General features: G+C 39.7%; 1 protein-coding gene and 1 long non-coding RNA gene across 2 annotated transcripts; one reads left to right on the forward strand and one right to left on the reverse strand.

Annotated features, from left to right (window-relative positions):
• Positions 1–5,050: 5,050 nt before the first annotated feature.
• ABP1 (endoplasmic reticulum auxin binding protein 1) lies at positions 5,051–13,841 on the reverse strand. Its single transcript, XM_078592075.1, has 5 exons — positions 13,598–13,841; positions 12,722–12,828; positions 5,731–5,931; positions 5,586–5,653; positions 5,051–5,380 (listed from the first exon to the last, which is right to left on the reverse strand). The coding sequence occupies exons 1-5, from the start codon at positions 13,680–13,682 to the stop codon at positions 5,278–5,280; spliced, it is 564 nt and encodes a 187-aa protein (XP_078448201.1). The 5' UTR covers positions 13,683–13,841; the 3' UTR covers positions 5,051–5,277.
• Positions 7,882–8,906, forward strand: LOC144716815 (uncharacterized). Its single transcript, XR_013585002.1, has 2 exons — positions 7,882–8,292; positions 8,631–8,906. It is a non-coding gene; the product is annotated as an uncharacterized LOC144716815 (long non-coding RNA).
• Positions 13,842–15,610: the final 1,769 nt, after the last annotated feature.

The following is a 15,610-nucleotide window of genomic DNA, read 5'->3' on the forward strand; positions in this document are numbered from 1 at the left end:
GTTCCCCTCCCATTGGCCTTCGAGCTGATTTTTTGGGTCATTGGGAGCATGCCGGTGCCCTAGACCCCTTGTGTCGTTACTGTGGTTTGACCCCCTAGATCTGCGGCGTCTTTCGTATATTTTTATTGATTTTAATTTGCTTGCATCATGTCTGCAATGTTGTCTATCTGATCATACACTCCTCCATGTGGTGTAACACGAGTCGTTCAATCCCGACGTCCTTCATGTTACATAATAGAGGGTCACACACAAATGGTCTTTTAGATGACACTTGAGCAGCTCAACACGTTTTACTCAAGAATCCAATAAATAAAAGATGTGATTTGTCTCCAGGTGATTTGATAAATGTTTCTGTTCACATTGTTTTGATTTCGTCAAAAATCAATATCAAGGCAATATTTTTGATGATGTTATCCCACTCTTCAAAATAAAGGCAATTTCAGTGTATTCTGATATTTATTTTGGTTGATGCTTGCACTTTATCACTAATTTTAGTCCACCAAATTCAATCAAATTGCAGTCTGAGACCAGACTTTGATTTTAACCTTTTTTAAAAGTGTCTTTGAGGGATTTCATCGAACATATGTGCCTCATCCAAATTTCCTTTGATTTATTTTAATTTTTGTTTGATTTTATTTTATAAAAATAACATTAATTACTTCTTAAACATATAAAATACCATAAATTTTATTTTATTCTATTAATATAATCCACCCCTTACACTCTATGAAGGCATAAAAATTAACTCTTAGTTCACCTTCATTACACTCTCGATTATCATATCTTCCTCTCTATCTCTCTCTCTCTAACTTCTTATATCCTGTTAAAAGTTAAAATGCAATTTCTCCATATCTTTATGCTCCTCTAATATATAATATACCCTTAATCCCCGTTCAATATATATATAATTAATCAATATCTTATTAATTTAACTATCTAATTCTCATTCCATTTCCGCTCTATTATTGCTTTTATATTTTATTAAAAATTAAAATATATACATTAAATATTTCCTAAATCTTAATCTTCCTTTAATTAATATATCTAGCTCTCATTTCATTATCTATTACCTATCCATAAATTAAATTATTAAAAATATAAGAGGAATGATATAGAGAAAAGGGAATGCGAATAAACATAATGATATCCCTCTCTTTCTCTCTCCCTCTCTCTACTTTATTACTTTTCATCTTAATTAAAATCTAAAAAGACCTTTCCTCCTATGTATCTGAATATATTTATTATAATACCACAAATAGACCCCATCATCCTACATATTGGCTGCATCTAATCTCTTTAAAATAATAACCATAATAATAACATAAACATCACTTATTTTATATACAAATAAATTTTACTTTTATCTACTTGAATTAGCATCATTTCTTATTATATCATCTTAAATAGCATTATCATATTATTATACTATTCTCCCTATTTCTAACTCAATCATTAGATTTATCTCTAAGTCCCAACAAAGATAACCTGACTTAGCACTAAATAAAATTGAGTGAGTTTAGAACTACAGTGACATCAAAATAAACACCTAATTGTCATCCATCATCTATCACCCATTTATCTATCTACATCAATATGTATCTTTGTCTCTTTGTCTATTTATCTGTTTTTTCATCTATCTTTTTTTAATTTTTTTCATTGATTTGAACATGATTTCAATTATTTTGTTTCTCCACCTTGGATCAGACCAGAGATGAGATTTACAATATGTTCTAGTCGTTTTGCAAATAAAGATAAAAATGCATTATACGGTATGAGTGAAGGTATCATTTTAGTTACAAAGTGATAAACTCAAAATTAGGGGTAAAATTACGTCGTCGTGAAATTGAGTTTAATCATTAATACTTTTACAAATTTACTCAAAAAATAATTAAACTAGTTAATGATGAGTGAGGATCATGTTGACAGAGAATGTATCTTAGTGAAATAGCTCTTTCCAAGTATTATTTCATGGTTCTAAACTCCAATTACACATTAAATAAAAAATAAATCACATACTTTTTAAGTTTAGTTGGATTTTGGTTTTGAGGACCCATTGACAACACAGAATATTGGAATTTGGAGGTTTATGAAACTACTTCCCAGGTGTAATTTAAAATAAAACATCAAACTCTATATTCATGGGATCAATCCTACTAGGTTGAAAAACTGCGTTAGAGGAAATTGATTTTTCAAGGAGTGGCCTAAGAGTGTTGGGAAAATAAGGATTTAAAAGAGTGCTAAGATGTAGGGTTTTTCGAACATAAATGCTTCCAAAAAAATGGGGGAAAAGGTGGATGAGTCAGATTCAAATGGAATAATACAGGTTGTGATCGGAGGTACTATAGGCAAAGGAGTGGGCAGGGGCACACTTGATGGTGGCACAGATAAATTGGTGTAGGAGTCTGATCAAGTAGTCAAAGGTGAGGTTGAATAACCCATGGGTTGAGTGGAATAATAAAAGTTAGTTTCATGAAAATTACATCAAGATAAATGTATAAGAGATCATATGCAAAGAAAAAACTGCCGTAGCCAAGATTACTATTACCTCCAAGGAATACACACAGTTTGGATCGCGGAGATAACTTGTTAGTAGTATAAGGTCTTACACCCATAAGAAAACATGAATATCTCATGGAAATTTTAATCATTAAAAAGTTTATGAAGTATTTTATTTTTACAGTTAAATGATGAAAATTTTGATACCAGTCATTTGATGAGGTTGGTTGAGGTAGCAGCAGCTTCTCCCAGAAATTTGGTGGAAGAATTGAATGATCAAGCAGGGCCAATGATGTTTTAATGATGTGAAAGTGTTTTCTCACAGTTACCACAGTATATTTAGGGGTATGATGACATGAGAAATTATATGGAATGCCACATTTCAGCATAAAGAATTCTCCTCCCCAATCAGACTAGAAGTCGAGAAAATTGGATGAGATCTGGTATTCAACAAAATTTTTTACCCTAACGTGTAACACAATGTAAAATTGCTATGATCATCAATAAAAAAGAAACAATAGATGAAATCCATTTCAGAGAAAAAAGAAAAGGCGTCAAGAGGTCAGAAGGTACAAGGTGAAGTGGTTTCAAGGTTTGAGTAAAACAAGAAGAAAATCACAATTTATTAGCTTTAGAAGCACAACATGAATAGCAGATGTAATATTTAGGAAGTTGAAAGGAAGCTAGACATATTCTACAATGTTCTGAGGAATAATATAAATGGATATCGCAGAGGGAAATTCTATAGAGCCAGTAAATGTCGTTCCTCAAAACATGATGTTGATGTAGGTTGTTATCCATTTATGTGATAAAGTTCATCCCTTACCATCAATACCTCCAATTCTATTGATTAAATATGGTATTTGAGTTAATTAGACTCATTAAGTAACATTAATAATGAGTTAAAACATTAGTTCTGTTAAATTGATATTTTCTGTTAGGGGTAAATCTATAGAGATGCTGAAATGGAATTTGGATTTTTTATGAGCTTAGGATTTGATAATTTTAAGATATTTTTAGAATTAACTTTAAAAAATGACTAGAAATAATAAAATATTTTTGGTTTCCCAATTGTATTCTACTTTTAAATGCTATAAAATGCGTATTTTTCATTTTTAGGCTGTTGGATGTTGCTATTGGTAGCAACGTGAGTGGCAGAATGAGTAGCAGAATGAGTAGAACCGTGTCGGAGCACGGCGAATCAAGTCTTGGGGATCCATACGAGACTCTATCCCTTCTAACAATTTTCAGATGGTAAAAAATATGGAACTGGCCAACATGATGACTGTGAACTTCAGGTGACTAGTGGGAGGGTAACAATAGAGGAATGTTAGAGTGATGATAAAAATAGATTTTGAGGGATAACTCATGGGAATCTTTCAGTGAATTTAAACAAAAATAAAATAATGGGATGTTGAAAACTTTAAGGAGAGATAAAGATGGATTATTAAGAGAAAAAGGTTGTAGAAATGTGTGGATTGATCAAGTGATGAAAATTGAAAGAACGGAGGGGAATGAAGAGAAATGTTGACATTCATCCCTTGACCCCTTCAACTTGGTTTTTAAATTTAGCCCCAATCAGGCATTTTTTTCACTAAAAAAAGATGAGAAAAATGATTGAGGATGTAAAAGAATTACATCAGCCAGGTAGAACAACTAGGATCTTGGATAATGTCTTGTCCTTCAGGCTAGCCCCTACTACAGCACATTTAGAATGAGATTGAGAGAGGGAGAGAGAGAGAGAGAGAGAGAGAGAGAGAGAGAGAGAGAGAGAGAGAGAGAGAGAGAGAGAGAGAGAGAGAGAGGGAAAGGGAGAGAGAGAGGGAGAGAAAGGGAGAGAGAGGGAGAGAGAGAGAGGGAGAGAGAGAGAGAGAGAGAGAGGGAGAGAGAGAGAGAGAGAGAGAGAGAGAGAGAGAGGGAGAGAGAGAGAGGGAGAGAGAGAGAGAGAGAGAGAGGGAGAGAGAGGGAGAGAGAGGGAGAGAGGGAGAGAGAGAGGTAGAGAGAAAGAGAGGGAGAGGTAAGGAGAGAGGGGGAGGGAGAGAGAGGGGGAGAGAAAGAGAGGGAGTGAGAGAGAAAGAGAGAGAGAGAGGGAGTGAGAGAGAAAGAGAGAGAGAGAGAGAGGAGAAAGAGAAAGAGGGAGAGAGAGAGAGGTAGAGAGAGAGAGAGAGGGAGAGAGAGGGAGAGAGGGAGAGAGAGAGGTAGAGAGAAAGAGAGGGAGAGAGAGAGAGAGATCGGCGGCTCCTCTTAAGGAGAAAGTTAGAGGGGTTAATGGATGGAGCCAAGTTGTTGCCCCTACTCTTCTACTTATTCCTTCGAAGTTCACAATTGAAAATGTTCTAATACCTCAAAGAAACAGATTAAAAAATTTCATAAAATACTACTGCCCAATCAAAATCATCCCATTAAACTCATGTAAATTTCTGCTCAAATGTAACTTGAAAACATTAATCATTAACAAAACTGCTAGATTTGGCCTATAAGGCACAAGGTCAAAACCTACTTGTATTTGTCCTTGTTCTATGACCAGGACCCAGATCTTGGGGGAAGTTGAGAGTTGTCCAAAAGATAAATGCAGAGCTCTCAAAAGAGTTCAATGATCTAAGGATCCTTGCAGAGGTGGAGGTATATCTCCCATTTTTTCTAATTCATTACAATGGTCATGTCCTTATTCCTCCCTTTCTTCTAGCATATCTTTCTTCTTGAAAGATACATCCCCAGTAGTAACATATTTAACATGGTATTTCATTCTTTTTTGGAGATGAGAAAAAGGAAAACAGAAGATCAGAGCTCATCCTTGACTCCAAGCAAACATTCCTCATCCCAGTAGTAAGGAAACTTCAGCTTTGCTGCAGTGTGGGGCATAGACCAATCATCATATATAAACCTGAAATAAAGCATTTGAGTTCCATTAAATTACAATTGAAATCTACGAGAAAATAAATGCAAGGACCCAATAAATGACCATCTATTAGAAGTGGCATAATGCGATAACACTGGTCTCAAATTTTTTGTATAGATTGAAAAGCAACATATGCATCAGTAATAAATCTTATGTGCACAGCAAAATACACAAAAATATAGTTACTCACACTTTTATAGGGGGACGTGATATCACTACAAGAACTTGCAAGTCTTCTTCTGCATGACTATTCCATAACTGCATCATTCCCAAGTCACACAAAACAGTCACCAGATATTTATGACGATTAAATCATGTTCCTTTTCAATTAATACCTGATGTGGATCGTTCATTGGTATAGAAAATGTGCTGTTCATGAAAATCGGGAACTTCTCTGGCTCTCCCGGGTGTTTATGTGAAGCTGATGCCAGGAGAAGCGTGCCACTTCCTTTAAGAACAATAAATAATTCTTCACATGAGTGTCTGTGTATCGGAGTTCTTGATCCAGGAGCAAAAGTTTGAAGCCAAACTTCAACCTGGAATGTAAATCAACACCTTTGAATTTATTTATTGTAAAAAATATGACGTTTGAAAAGGATATTCTGAAGTTCATTAATTTAAGTTTCAATAATAAAAAATCGCATAGCTATGATTCTTTGTAAGACAATGGGGATTTTGTGTGCGTTTGCTTTCTTCGGTTCCTATCGCTACATAATAGTAGGTACCCCTTAATTGAGTTGAGTTTAATATTTACCCTGTACCCACATAGCAGCTCTCTTCTCTTCTTCTTACTACTCTCTCTATTTTCTTCCATCTATCTCTCCTTACCTACAGTGTTCAAAATTTTTTGGTTTCAGAGCATTGTAAAGAAGAAAAAACAAGTGAAGTGACAAAGTCGTCTTGCCAATGCTAGGTTTCAAACGTTGTGATCAATGATCTCTCTAAATCATGATGATTCAACTGGCCGCATTTTCGACATATACGGTTGATTCAAAGCCAAGTCTGATTATCTCCATTATCCAGGAATTTCAGTGCTCGTTTGTATATTTATCCAAAATACAAATATGATGGATGTTTGTTGTCCCAAAACCTTTTTCCGTTTAGTGCATGTACCGATGAGTAAAAGGGACCATTTATAACAAAGTTTTCACATTCTGTTTCGTAACTATCGTTGCAAGCAAGGTTCATCTTTTCACCATTGACTAGTGTTGACATTATTGTCTCCTTTCCTTTCTTTTCTTCTTTCTATTATTAGCCCCTTTCTATTATTAGCCCATTAAGGGCCCTTTCTATTATTAGCCCATTAGGGCTCCCTATAAAACCCCTTGTAATATCTTTGTTTGTTGATCAAGAATTGTTCTTTCTTCTTGTCTTCATGGTATCAGAGCCCTAACCCTTATCCGGGTTCCTGGGCTCGACCGTAGCTCCGATCTCTGGCGTTTCTACATTCGCCACGATCTTGAACTCCTTCTCCTTCCGATTGGCTACCTGCTCCTGGCGGTGCAGCTTCTTTCCGGCCACATTTCCGGCTTCACGCACCGCGCTCCCTCCTCGGCTGTGCTTCTCTCTCGGCAGCGTACGCTTCCCTCTCGACCGCGCGCTCTCCTCTCGGTCGCGCGCGCGCTCCTTGGCAGCGCGCTCCCTCCTCGGCTGCGCTCCCTTCTCGACCGCGGCCACGCTCCCTCCTCGACTCTTCAGCCGCGCACGCAGCCAATAGCCGCGGGCGTTCCCGCAGCCGTGTGCTCCTCGTGCGACACTTCATTCTGTGATCAAGATGACGGAGCCTGTATCGGTTTCCGGTGTGACGCCAGCATCGACGCCACCCAGTGTGGGTCAAACGTCAAATGCTTCGGAGGCACCTCTTGAGTCGGGGAACTGGTCGGCTTCACCTGGACCGTTTTCTCTGCCTCGGATGCCTCCAGATGGGATGTTCACCAGCTTTAACCTTCTTCAGTGGCAGCAATATGTCCAGATTACTCTCAAGGGACGACTGATGCGTCATTTACTTGAAGACGGGCCTTCCAAGACAGACTCCAAGTACTATGACTGGCTAGACGTTGAAGGGGTGGTCCATCGATGGCTTTTGGATAGTATTTCACCGAGTATCAAGGGTGAATTTCTGTCTCTTGAGTCTGCCCGGGCCGTGTGGGAAGCGGCCCTTGACAGCCACTCCAAGAAAAATAATATTGCCACACTGTATGAGCTAGTGCATCGGGCCGCCAATCTGCGTCAAGGAGACAGGACGATCATGGAGTACAGCACAGAACTCATTTCTCTGTGGAATGAGATTGATCACTACATGCCTCCGGACCCTCACTCGGTGGATCGCAAGTACACTCTTCAACTTCGGGTTTTTCAGTTCCTTATAGGACTTAACCCGGAATATGAAGCGGTACGGGCTCAGCTTATACACCGGGAGAAAGAGCTTTCCTTCAAGGATGCGCTTCGCAGTGCGAGAATTGAAGAATCTCGCTTTCAGCAGTCCCAGACCCCGGCTTCTGCACTTGTAGCACATTCGTCTTCCTCCACGCGCTCCTCAGTGACGACCACATCGACTGGAGCAGGAGCTTCGTCTCGTGGTCCATCTACTCGGACTGAGGAATCCTCCAAAGGTGATCCTTCCCTTTTCTGCAATTACTGCAAAAAGCGGGGTCACTCCAAGGAGACGTGCTTTAAGCTTCAACGGAAGCGAACACATCAGAGCAATCTCGCTACGGTTGCACCTTCTGTCAACCAAGTACCGATGCCTGGTCAAGGGCCTCTGTCCTATGGTCTTCTTCCAAGTGGAGCGTCTTCGGCGAGTGCTTCTCTTCCCGGCTTTACACCTGAAGAAGTGGAACGTCTTCGGCGATTGCTTGACCCTCCAGTCGTGGGCTCGTGCTCTCTAGCTAACGCGGGTATGTCCACCATTCCTTTTCCTTCTCCTTCACCATCTCAGTCGTCATCATCATCCACTTGGCTTCTTGACTCTGGTGCCACTGCCCACATGACACCCAATCCTAGAGCTTTTGTGACCTATGAACCCGTTTCCGGCTCCTCCAAAGTTAAAACAGCTTCCGGTGATCTTCTCACTGTGGCTGGGATTGGTTGTGTGTCTCTCTCTCCTTCGATGAACCTCACTAAAGTCCTTCATGTTCCACGGCTTGCTCATCATCTTCTTTCTTTATCCCGCCTTGTTTGTGATCTGAACCAAGATCTTACATTCACTCCTAATACCTGTTTTTATCGTGATAAGGTGTCGGGGAGGACGATTTCCATTGCTGAGGAGCATGAGGGTTTCTATCTTGTTCGATCTCCCTTGTCTCCCCTCGCTGTTGCTGCCGCTGCAGTTCCCCTTTCGGCGTCTCATGAACGTTTGTGGCTTCTCCATCGACGCCTCGGCCATCCATCCTTTGCTACTCTTTATCGTTTATTTCCAAAACTTTTCCAAGGCCACTCTGTGGACCGCTTTGTTTGTGATGCTTGTCGAATTGCTAAACATCATCGTACTACGTATCCTATTTCTTCTTCCCATTTGACGACTCCTTTGCTCTCGTTCACATCGACGTGTGGGGTCCCTCCCCTGTTCATAGCACGTCCGGTGCTCGGTGGTTATGTATATTCATTGATTACGCTACTCGTTTCACGTGGGCCTATCTCTTGAAAAATAAATCAGAGATCTCCCTTATTATTCCTCAGTTCTACTCTCTCATTCAAACTCAATTCTGCACCTCTATTCGCTTCCGCTCCGACAATGCCGAGACTATGTCAATTCCACGTTAAGTACTTTCTTCCAAGAAAAGGCATCATCCATGAAACCACATGTCCTTACACCCCCAGCAAAATGGAGTTGCAGAACGAAAATTTCACACGTTTTTGAAATGGCTCGGAGCCTCTTATTTCACATGCATGTGCCAAAGTATTTTTGGGCTGAAGCTGTCCTAACTGCCATTCATCTTCTCAACCGTCTTCCGTCTCGCGTACTTAACTACTCTACTCCCATTGATTGTCTCCAGCATTCCTTCCCCAACATTTCTCTCGAACCAATCTTACCCTCGTGTCTTTGGGTGCGTTTGCTTTGCTCCTAACCACCATCTTGGTCGTGACAAGCTTGATCCTCGGGCCATCCAATGTGTCTTCGTCGGCTATTCTTCTACTCAAAGGGTTATCGATGTTATCATCCACCCTCTCGTCGATTTATTGTCACCAAGGATGCTACCTTTGACGAATTCACTCCGTATTACCCCTCTTCTTCTCCTCCTTCTCCTTCTTTACCACCTCAATCAGATCCCCTTGAATTTCTTATTCTTCCTAACTCATCTCCCTCGTCACCAGTCCCAAGTCCTTCCTTGCCTGTTCCTCTCGAAGAGCCTCCATCTGATATTCCCATGAACACCTTGTCCTCTGATCCTCTGCCTGCACCAATCCCAAATCCACCTGTCCTTACTAAAGATCCATCCTCTGCTTCATCGAACCCTCCTGCAGAGTCCCCATCGGATCCCTCTATCCCACTATGTTGTGCCCCTTTACCTATACGCCGTTGCCCGCCAGAAAAACGCTATGGTATCACTCTTGCTCGTCGCAAGCCTCGTGTTCCTCCTACCCCTGAAGTTCCCTCATCCTCCTCATCCACTCCTCTTGAAAATCCTTCATTAGCACTTGTGTCTTGCCCTCATCCTTCTCCATTGTATCCAATAGCCGCATCCATCTCATCTCATCGTCTTTCCCAATCCTACCACGCTCTTCTCACCTCCCTTGACACTATCTCCCTTCCGAAGATGGTGGACGTAGCCCTCTCTCTTCCTCATTGGCGTCGGGCAATGGAGGAGGAGCTACAAGCACTTTCCCTAAATGACACATGGGATCTGGTTCCACTACCGCCGGGCAAGCACTTGGTTGGCAGTCGTTGGGTTTATGCTGTAAAGCACAATTCCGACGGCTCTATTGAAAGGCACAAGGCACGTGTTGTGGCGCAAGGGTTCACCCAACAGTATGGCATTGATTATCAGGAAACATTTGCCCCTGTGGCCAAGATGAACACTGTCCGGATTCTCTTGGCTCTTGCCGCCGATCGGGGCTGGATATTGCAGCAATATGATGTCAAGAATGCTTTTCTTCATGGTGATTTGTCTGAGGAGATCTATATGGCCTTACCTCCTGGATATGCCTCCTTAGTGCCGTCTACTCCGAGTTCAGTTGTTTGTCGCCTGAAGAAAGCGCTGTACGGTTTGAAGCAATCTCCTTGTGCTTGGTTTGGCCGTTTCACCATGGCCATGAAGAACCGGGGATACCGTCAGTGTAATGGAGATCAAACGCTTTTCTACCGTCATTCCACGTCTGGGGGAGTGGCTATTCTTCTCGTGTACGTGGATGACATTATCATCACGGGTGATGATACGGAGTCCATTACTCAGCTGGCTATGTATCTGTCGTCGGAGTTTGCCATACGTCATCTTGGCCCATTACGATATTTTCTTGGTATTGAGGTGGCTTATTCTTCAAGTGGGATTTTCATCTGTCAGCGGAAATATACAGTGGATCTTCTTTGCGAGCTGGGAAAGGAAGACTCCAAGCCTATTTCAACACCGATTGATGTGAGTCATCGACTTGGTGCGGATGAGAATGAAGATCTGGCTGAGCCCGGACAATATCGAAGACTTGTGGGCAAACTGCTCTATCTCACCCACACCCGTCCCGACATTGCATATGTAGTGGGTGTTCTAAGTCAGTTTATGCAGAACCCTCGAATGAGTCATCTTCATGCTGCCCATCGCTTCTTCCGTTTCTTGAAGGGCACCATTGGCCGTGGTTTAATGTTTCGTCGTCACAGTGGTCTGCGTCTAGAAGTCTACACTGATGCCGATTATGCAGGATCTGTGGTTGATCGTCGGTCGACCTCTAGGTACTGCACCTTCTTGGGAGACAATCTTATTACTTGGAGGAGTAAGAAACAGAAAGTGGTCTCTCGATCAAGTGCTGAAGCGGAGTTCCGTGCCCTTGCGCATGGTCTTTGTGAAGCACTTTGGATTACCCAACTGCTTCGTGAACTAAAGTGTCAGGTTTCTACCCCTGTTCAGCTGTTCTGTGACAACAAATCGGCTATCAGCATTGCTCATGATCCCGTCCAGCATGATCGTACAAAACACATTGAGATCAATCGACATTTCATTAAAGAGAAGCTTGAGTCGGGAAATTTCTGCACGCCATATGTTCCGTCAGCTGAACAGCTTGCAGACATCTTCACCAAAGGGCTTCATGCCCCTCGGTTTGAGGAGCTCTGTTCCAAGCTGGGTGTGGAAAACATCCACGCTCAAGCTTGAGGGGGAGTGTTGACATTATTGTCTCCTTTCCTTTCTTTTCTTCTTTCTATTATTAGCCCCTTTCTATTATTAGCCCATTAGGGCTCCCTATAAAACCCCTTGTAATATCTTTGTTTGTTGATCAAGAATTGTTCTTTCTTCTTGTCTTCAACTAGAAAACAGAGGTCACTACACCAGATACTTTTCCATCCACTCACGTGAAGTAACCCAGATATTGAATCCTTAAACTCGATATAGATAATGGGAAAATTAACCGAACGCAGAGGATATATAAAAATAAGATTTTTTCTTACAAAAGCTAAAACATGGTTGATATTTGCGAGAGAGAGGTGAGGCCAGGGAGATGGCGCCACCCTTGAAGCTCGGAGAATGACACAAAAAATTCTCAGGTTTTTCAACAAATTCTATTTGCCATAAGTGGAGAGATTGGTTATTACACATTCGCATAAAAAATCCACCAAAAGAATGAATGGGCATTCTAACCCTGCAGTCCAATGGTCTAGCAATTATTTTTTTGCTTCTCGGTTCAGGATTCTATTATTATAGGTATATAATTTTAATTTTCATTTTACATTGACTAGACTTCAGTGATAAGATCTAGCGCAAGGGTTAATATCATAGAGACCTTGATGTAGGACTCTTGTGAAGAAAGATCTAGAAAAGTGCTACAGGCTACAGAAGTTGGAGAATGATACAAAGAAGATAGAGAATGAGAGAGAAGGACTACAGGCCCTCTTCAAGAGGATCTCCTGTGTTGAAATAACTGAATTCAGTAACTTATTGTCTGCCTTCCTTGCAGGAAGGCTACATGTAATAAAGGGAAGCTACCCCAAATAAAAAATGACAGAAATACCCACCAACAGGACTTGGGAATCCTATCTCAATCTTACCCTAAAAAGGAAACGAGTAACCCTTGATAATTAGTAAAAGAGATGTTACACTGCGGGAAGAGAGAAGTTTAGCATATATCGAATCCAAACTTATGTATGCAATACAGGGCAAATGTAACAAATTCTCTGTGTCTTACCTCCTTCATCCCATGCATAGCAGCACCAGCCACAGTGAGATGCGACAGCCCTCCTCTGCCATAGTTGCTCTGAGGTTCCTTGCCCAGATCTCTAACTAGGGGGAAACCTGGAACGAGACAGAAAGAGTTTCTGAGTGTCACACAATTCTCTAGATTATTTGACTTCTGCACGCATACTACAAAGTATTAAATGGAAAAAATTTAAACAAGATTAGGGTGTTAAAGTAGCGATGATGTCTGCACTGAAGGGAAGAACAAAATGTAGTAAATAAAATACATTTTTGGGTCTTTCTGTGTTCAAAATTTAGGGACTTTATCCCATCAAAATTAAAGAAGAAATATGGGGAGCTAGACGAGGTTCTAGAGTAGACATGTATCTCACTGAAGGGAAACCTGGAAAGAGACAGAAGCTAAACTCATAGATGACATATGGATGCGATGCAAGTTTTTATGAATTATTTCAGCTCTACATGAGTACTGCTATTTCTAAATTTGACAGAAACCTAACAAGAATAGGGTGCGATTTGTAATTACTTTTTTATGCGTTCCAAACCCTCGGGTTTCTCCTTCCTTGGACCTCTTAAATATGTTTAGCTCTTCCTTTAAGGAAATTCCGTATATTTACACAAATTATCAAGTGTTACTAGAACATCGCACAATTTCCTCTCTTGTTTTTCACTCAAACGTGTAGATTAAATCACAGGGTTTCCTTGATGCTGATCAAGAAACGAATATTTCGGAGATGAAAGTAGAGGCATGATAAAGCAACATCCAGGAAGGAAATCAAGGAAACTCTGCTTCAGAGTGATGATAAAAAAAAAAAAATCGTTCAAGGAGATGCGCGGAGAGAGAATCAAAGTCCGACAAGGGAAGAACCTTTGGTGGAGCAGTACGATGCGGCGACATGGAAGGGTAACAGAGATAAAATGGCGATCAAAGGGGCAAACAAACTTGCAGGCATTGCGAGTGAAGCTGTTGCCGTTACTCCAGCAAATCTCGAAGTTATCACTCGTCTGATCTATCAAAATTCATCCACAAGAATGCAATCAAGAACTGCGCAATCTCTCGGAGCTGTTCGTGTTCGTTGCTCGTCTTCGGAGCTGTTCCGTAAGAACTTCACTGTTTGTGAGCCAACATATTAATAGTAATTAAATAACTATATGGTTTAATTGAACATGAATAGTACTATTATTTAATTATATATTTTGTAGTCTATGTAATTTCTATCTCAATCTCCATCTTAAAATCTTTATACATCTTTACATATGTCCCAATCTTTATCTCGATGTCGTTTGTATTCTGTCTCTATCTTGATATTTGTTATATATATATATATCCATGGCTATCTCTATCTCTATCTCTATCTCTCTCTCCATCTCTATATCCATCTCTATCTCCTTCTCTATCCTTATCTCTATCTCCTTCTCTATCCTAATCTATATCTATAGCTCTGTGATGGTAAAAAAGCCTTTTTTTCATAGGCTTTTGGAGACTATCTAGATCTTTGTAAGAGAGTGGAGAGAGAGATTTGAGACAAAAAAGAAAATAGAAAGAGGAGGTAAAGAGAATGAGTTAATCCAAAGAGAAGAGAAAAGGCAAACAAACATGTGAAAGAAGATAGCTAGGAGAAAGGTGAGAGAAAATAGAAAGAGAAAAAAGAAGTGAAAAATATAAAAGTTGGAAAAAATGGGAAAGAGGGGAGCAAGATGAAATAGGTAAGAGCAGCGAGAAAGCGAACAACTATTGTTCCCACCGTATCAATTCCTGCCTGTTCACGAACTGTTCGCAAACACTATTCTTATACATGTTAGTGTTTGTTTCCACATGTTTGCACATTCGTGAATGAATGAAATAAAGGTTCTGATCCCTATCTGCAGCAGCCCAACTGATCAGAGAAAATTATCTAGAGTTTAAGAGTGATTGGTGATTCCCAACTACTGTTACTAATCAGCACTGAATTGTTGTTAGTTCTAGGGTGACAGACTTAAGAACAAACAGATTACATTAAATGCTATGAACTTGCTAGATGGAATCAATTGGATGCATTAGTTGAGAGAAAATCAAATAGTAATTACAGATTTAATTGAAAGTGTGAAATCAATATACAGAGACTAAAGAACCTACCTGCTTATTTTAATGATCAGAATGCTAGAAGTTAATCTACATAAAATCTGGAAATTATTACATAGCATTTTAAAATGACCTGGATTTTATCGCTTATTCTTCCATCAATTTCATTATGAAGTATATTATATAATTTTAATGATTTTATAGATGCCAAGAAATTAGTTTGTGAAGACCTGAAGGTAAAAAAGGTGTACTTTAATTAAAGATAAATCAATAACTGACATACTTCAGCTATGTATTGATGAAGTGAGGTCAAACAAAACAAAATAGTGGCGACAATAAATTAGTTAAACTGAGGCAACTTGTTTTGTACTTCCCAGAAGTTAATTAAATGGATCCAAGCATATTGGACTAATGTTTATACTCTTCTACAAAACTTTAAGAATTTGTATAATAACTTGAAAAACTTAATCAAAGTAAAATTTGCAACCAAAACATGAAATTCATGCTAAAAAATCAAACAATAATCATTCAAACAATTTAAATGATTGTACAAGTTTTACTTAATTTAAAATATTAGACTCTTAAATTATTCTATTTATAAATACAAATATATATTTTCACAAATTTTAGTGACATCAAATGATTTTTTATATAAGCCATTTCGGTTGATAAATGTGTATTATATTTTCCTAATTTTTGTATATTTGTTTTTTTTTTTCCCTCATACATTTTTTATTTATTTTGAAATAAACTGAATCTTGTGGACCAATCAGATTGGATTTATCCAAACAGTCGACATGATGGGTCAAACCGACCCAT

Source organism: Wolffia australiana, chromosome 1 (genome assembly GCF_029677425.1).
Source record: "Wolffia australiana isolate 7733 chromosome 1, ASM2967742v1".
Lineage (NCBI taxonomy): Eukaryota > Viridiplantae > Streptophyta > Magnoliopsida > Alismatales > Araceae > Wolffia > Wolffia australiana.

Excerpts from the sequence above, each read along its gene's own strand:
- ABP1 (XM_078592075.1), bottom strand. The coding sequence starts at position 13,682 with ATGCCTGCAAGTTTGTTTGCCCCTTTGATCGCCATTTTATCTCTGTTA. Across the intron at positions 5,654-5,730 it reads CAATGAACGATCCACATCAG|TTATGGAATAGTCATGCAGA; the intron begins GTATTAATTGAA and ends GGAATGATGCAG. Across the intron at positions 5,381-5,585 it reads TCACGTCCCCCTATAAAAGT|GTTTATATATGATGATTGGT; the intron begins GTGAGTAACTAT and ends GCTTTATTTCAG.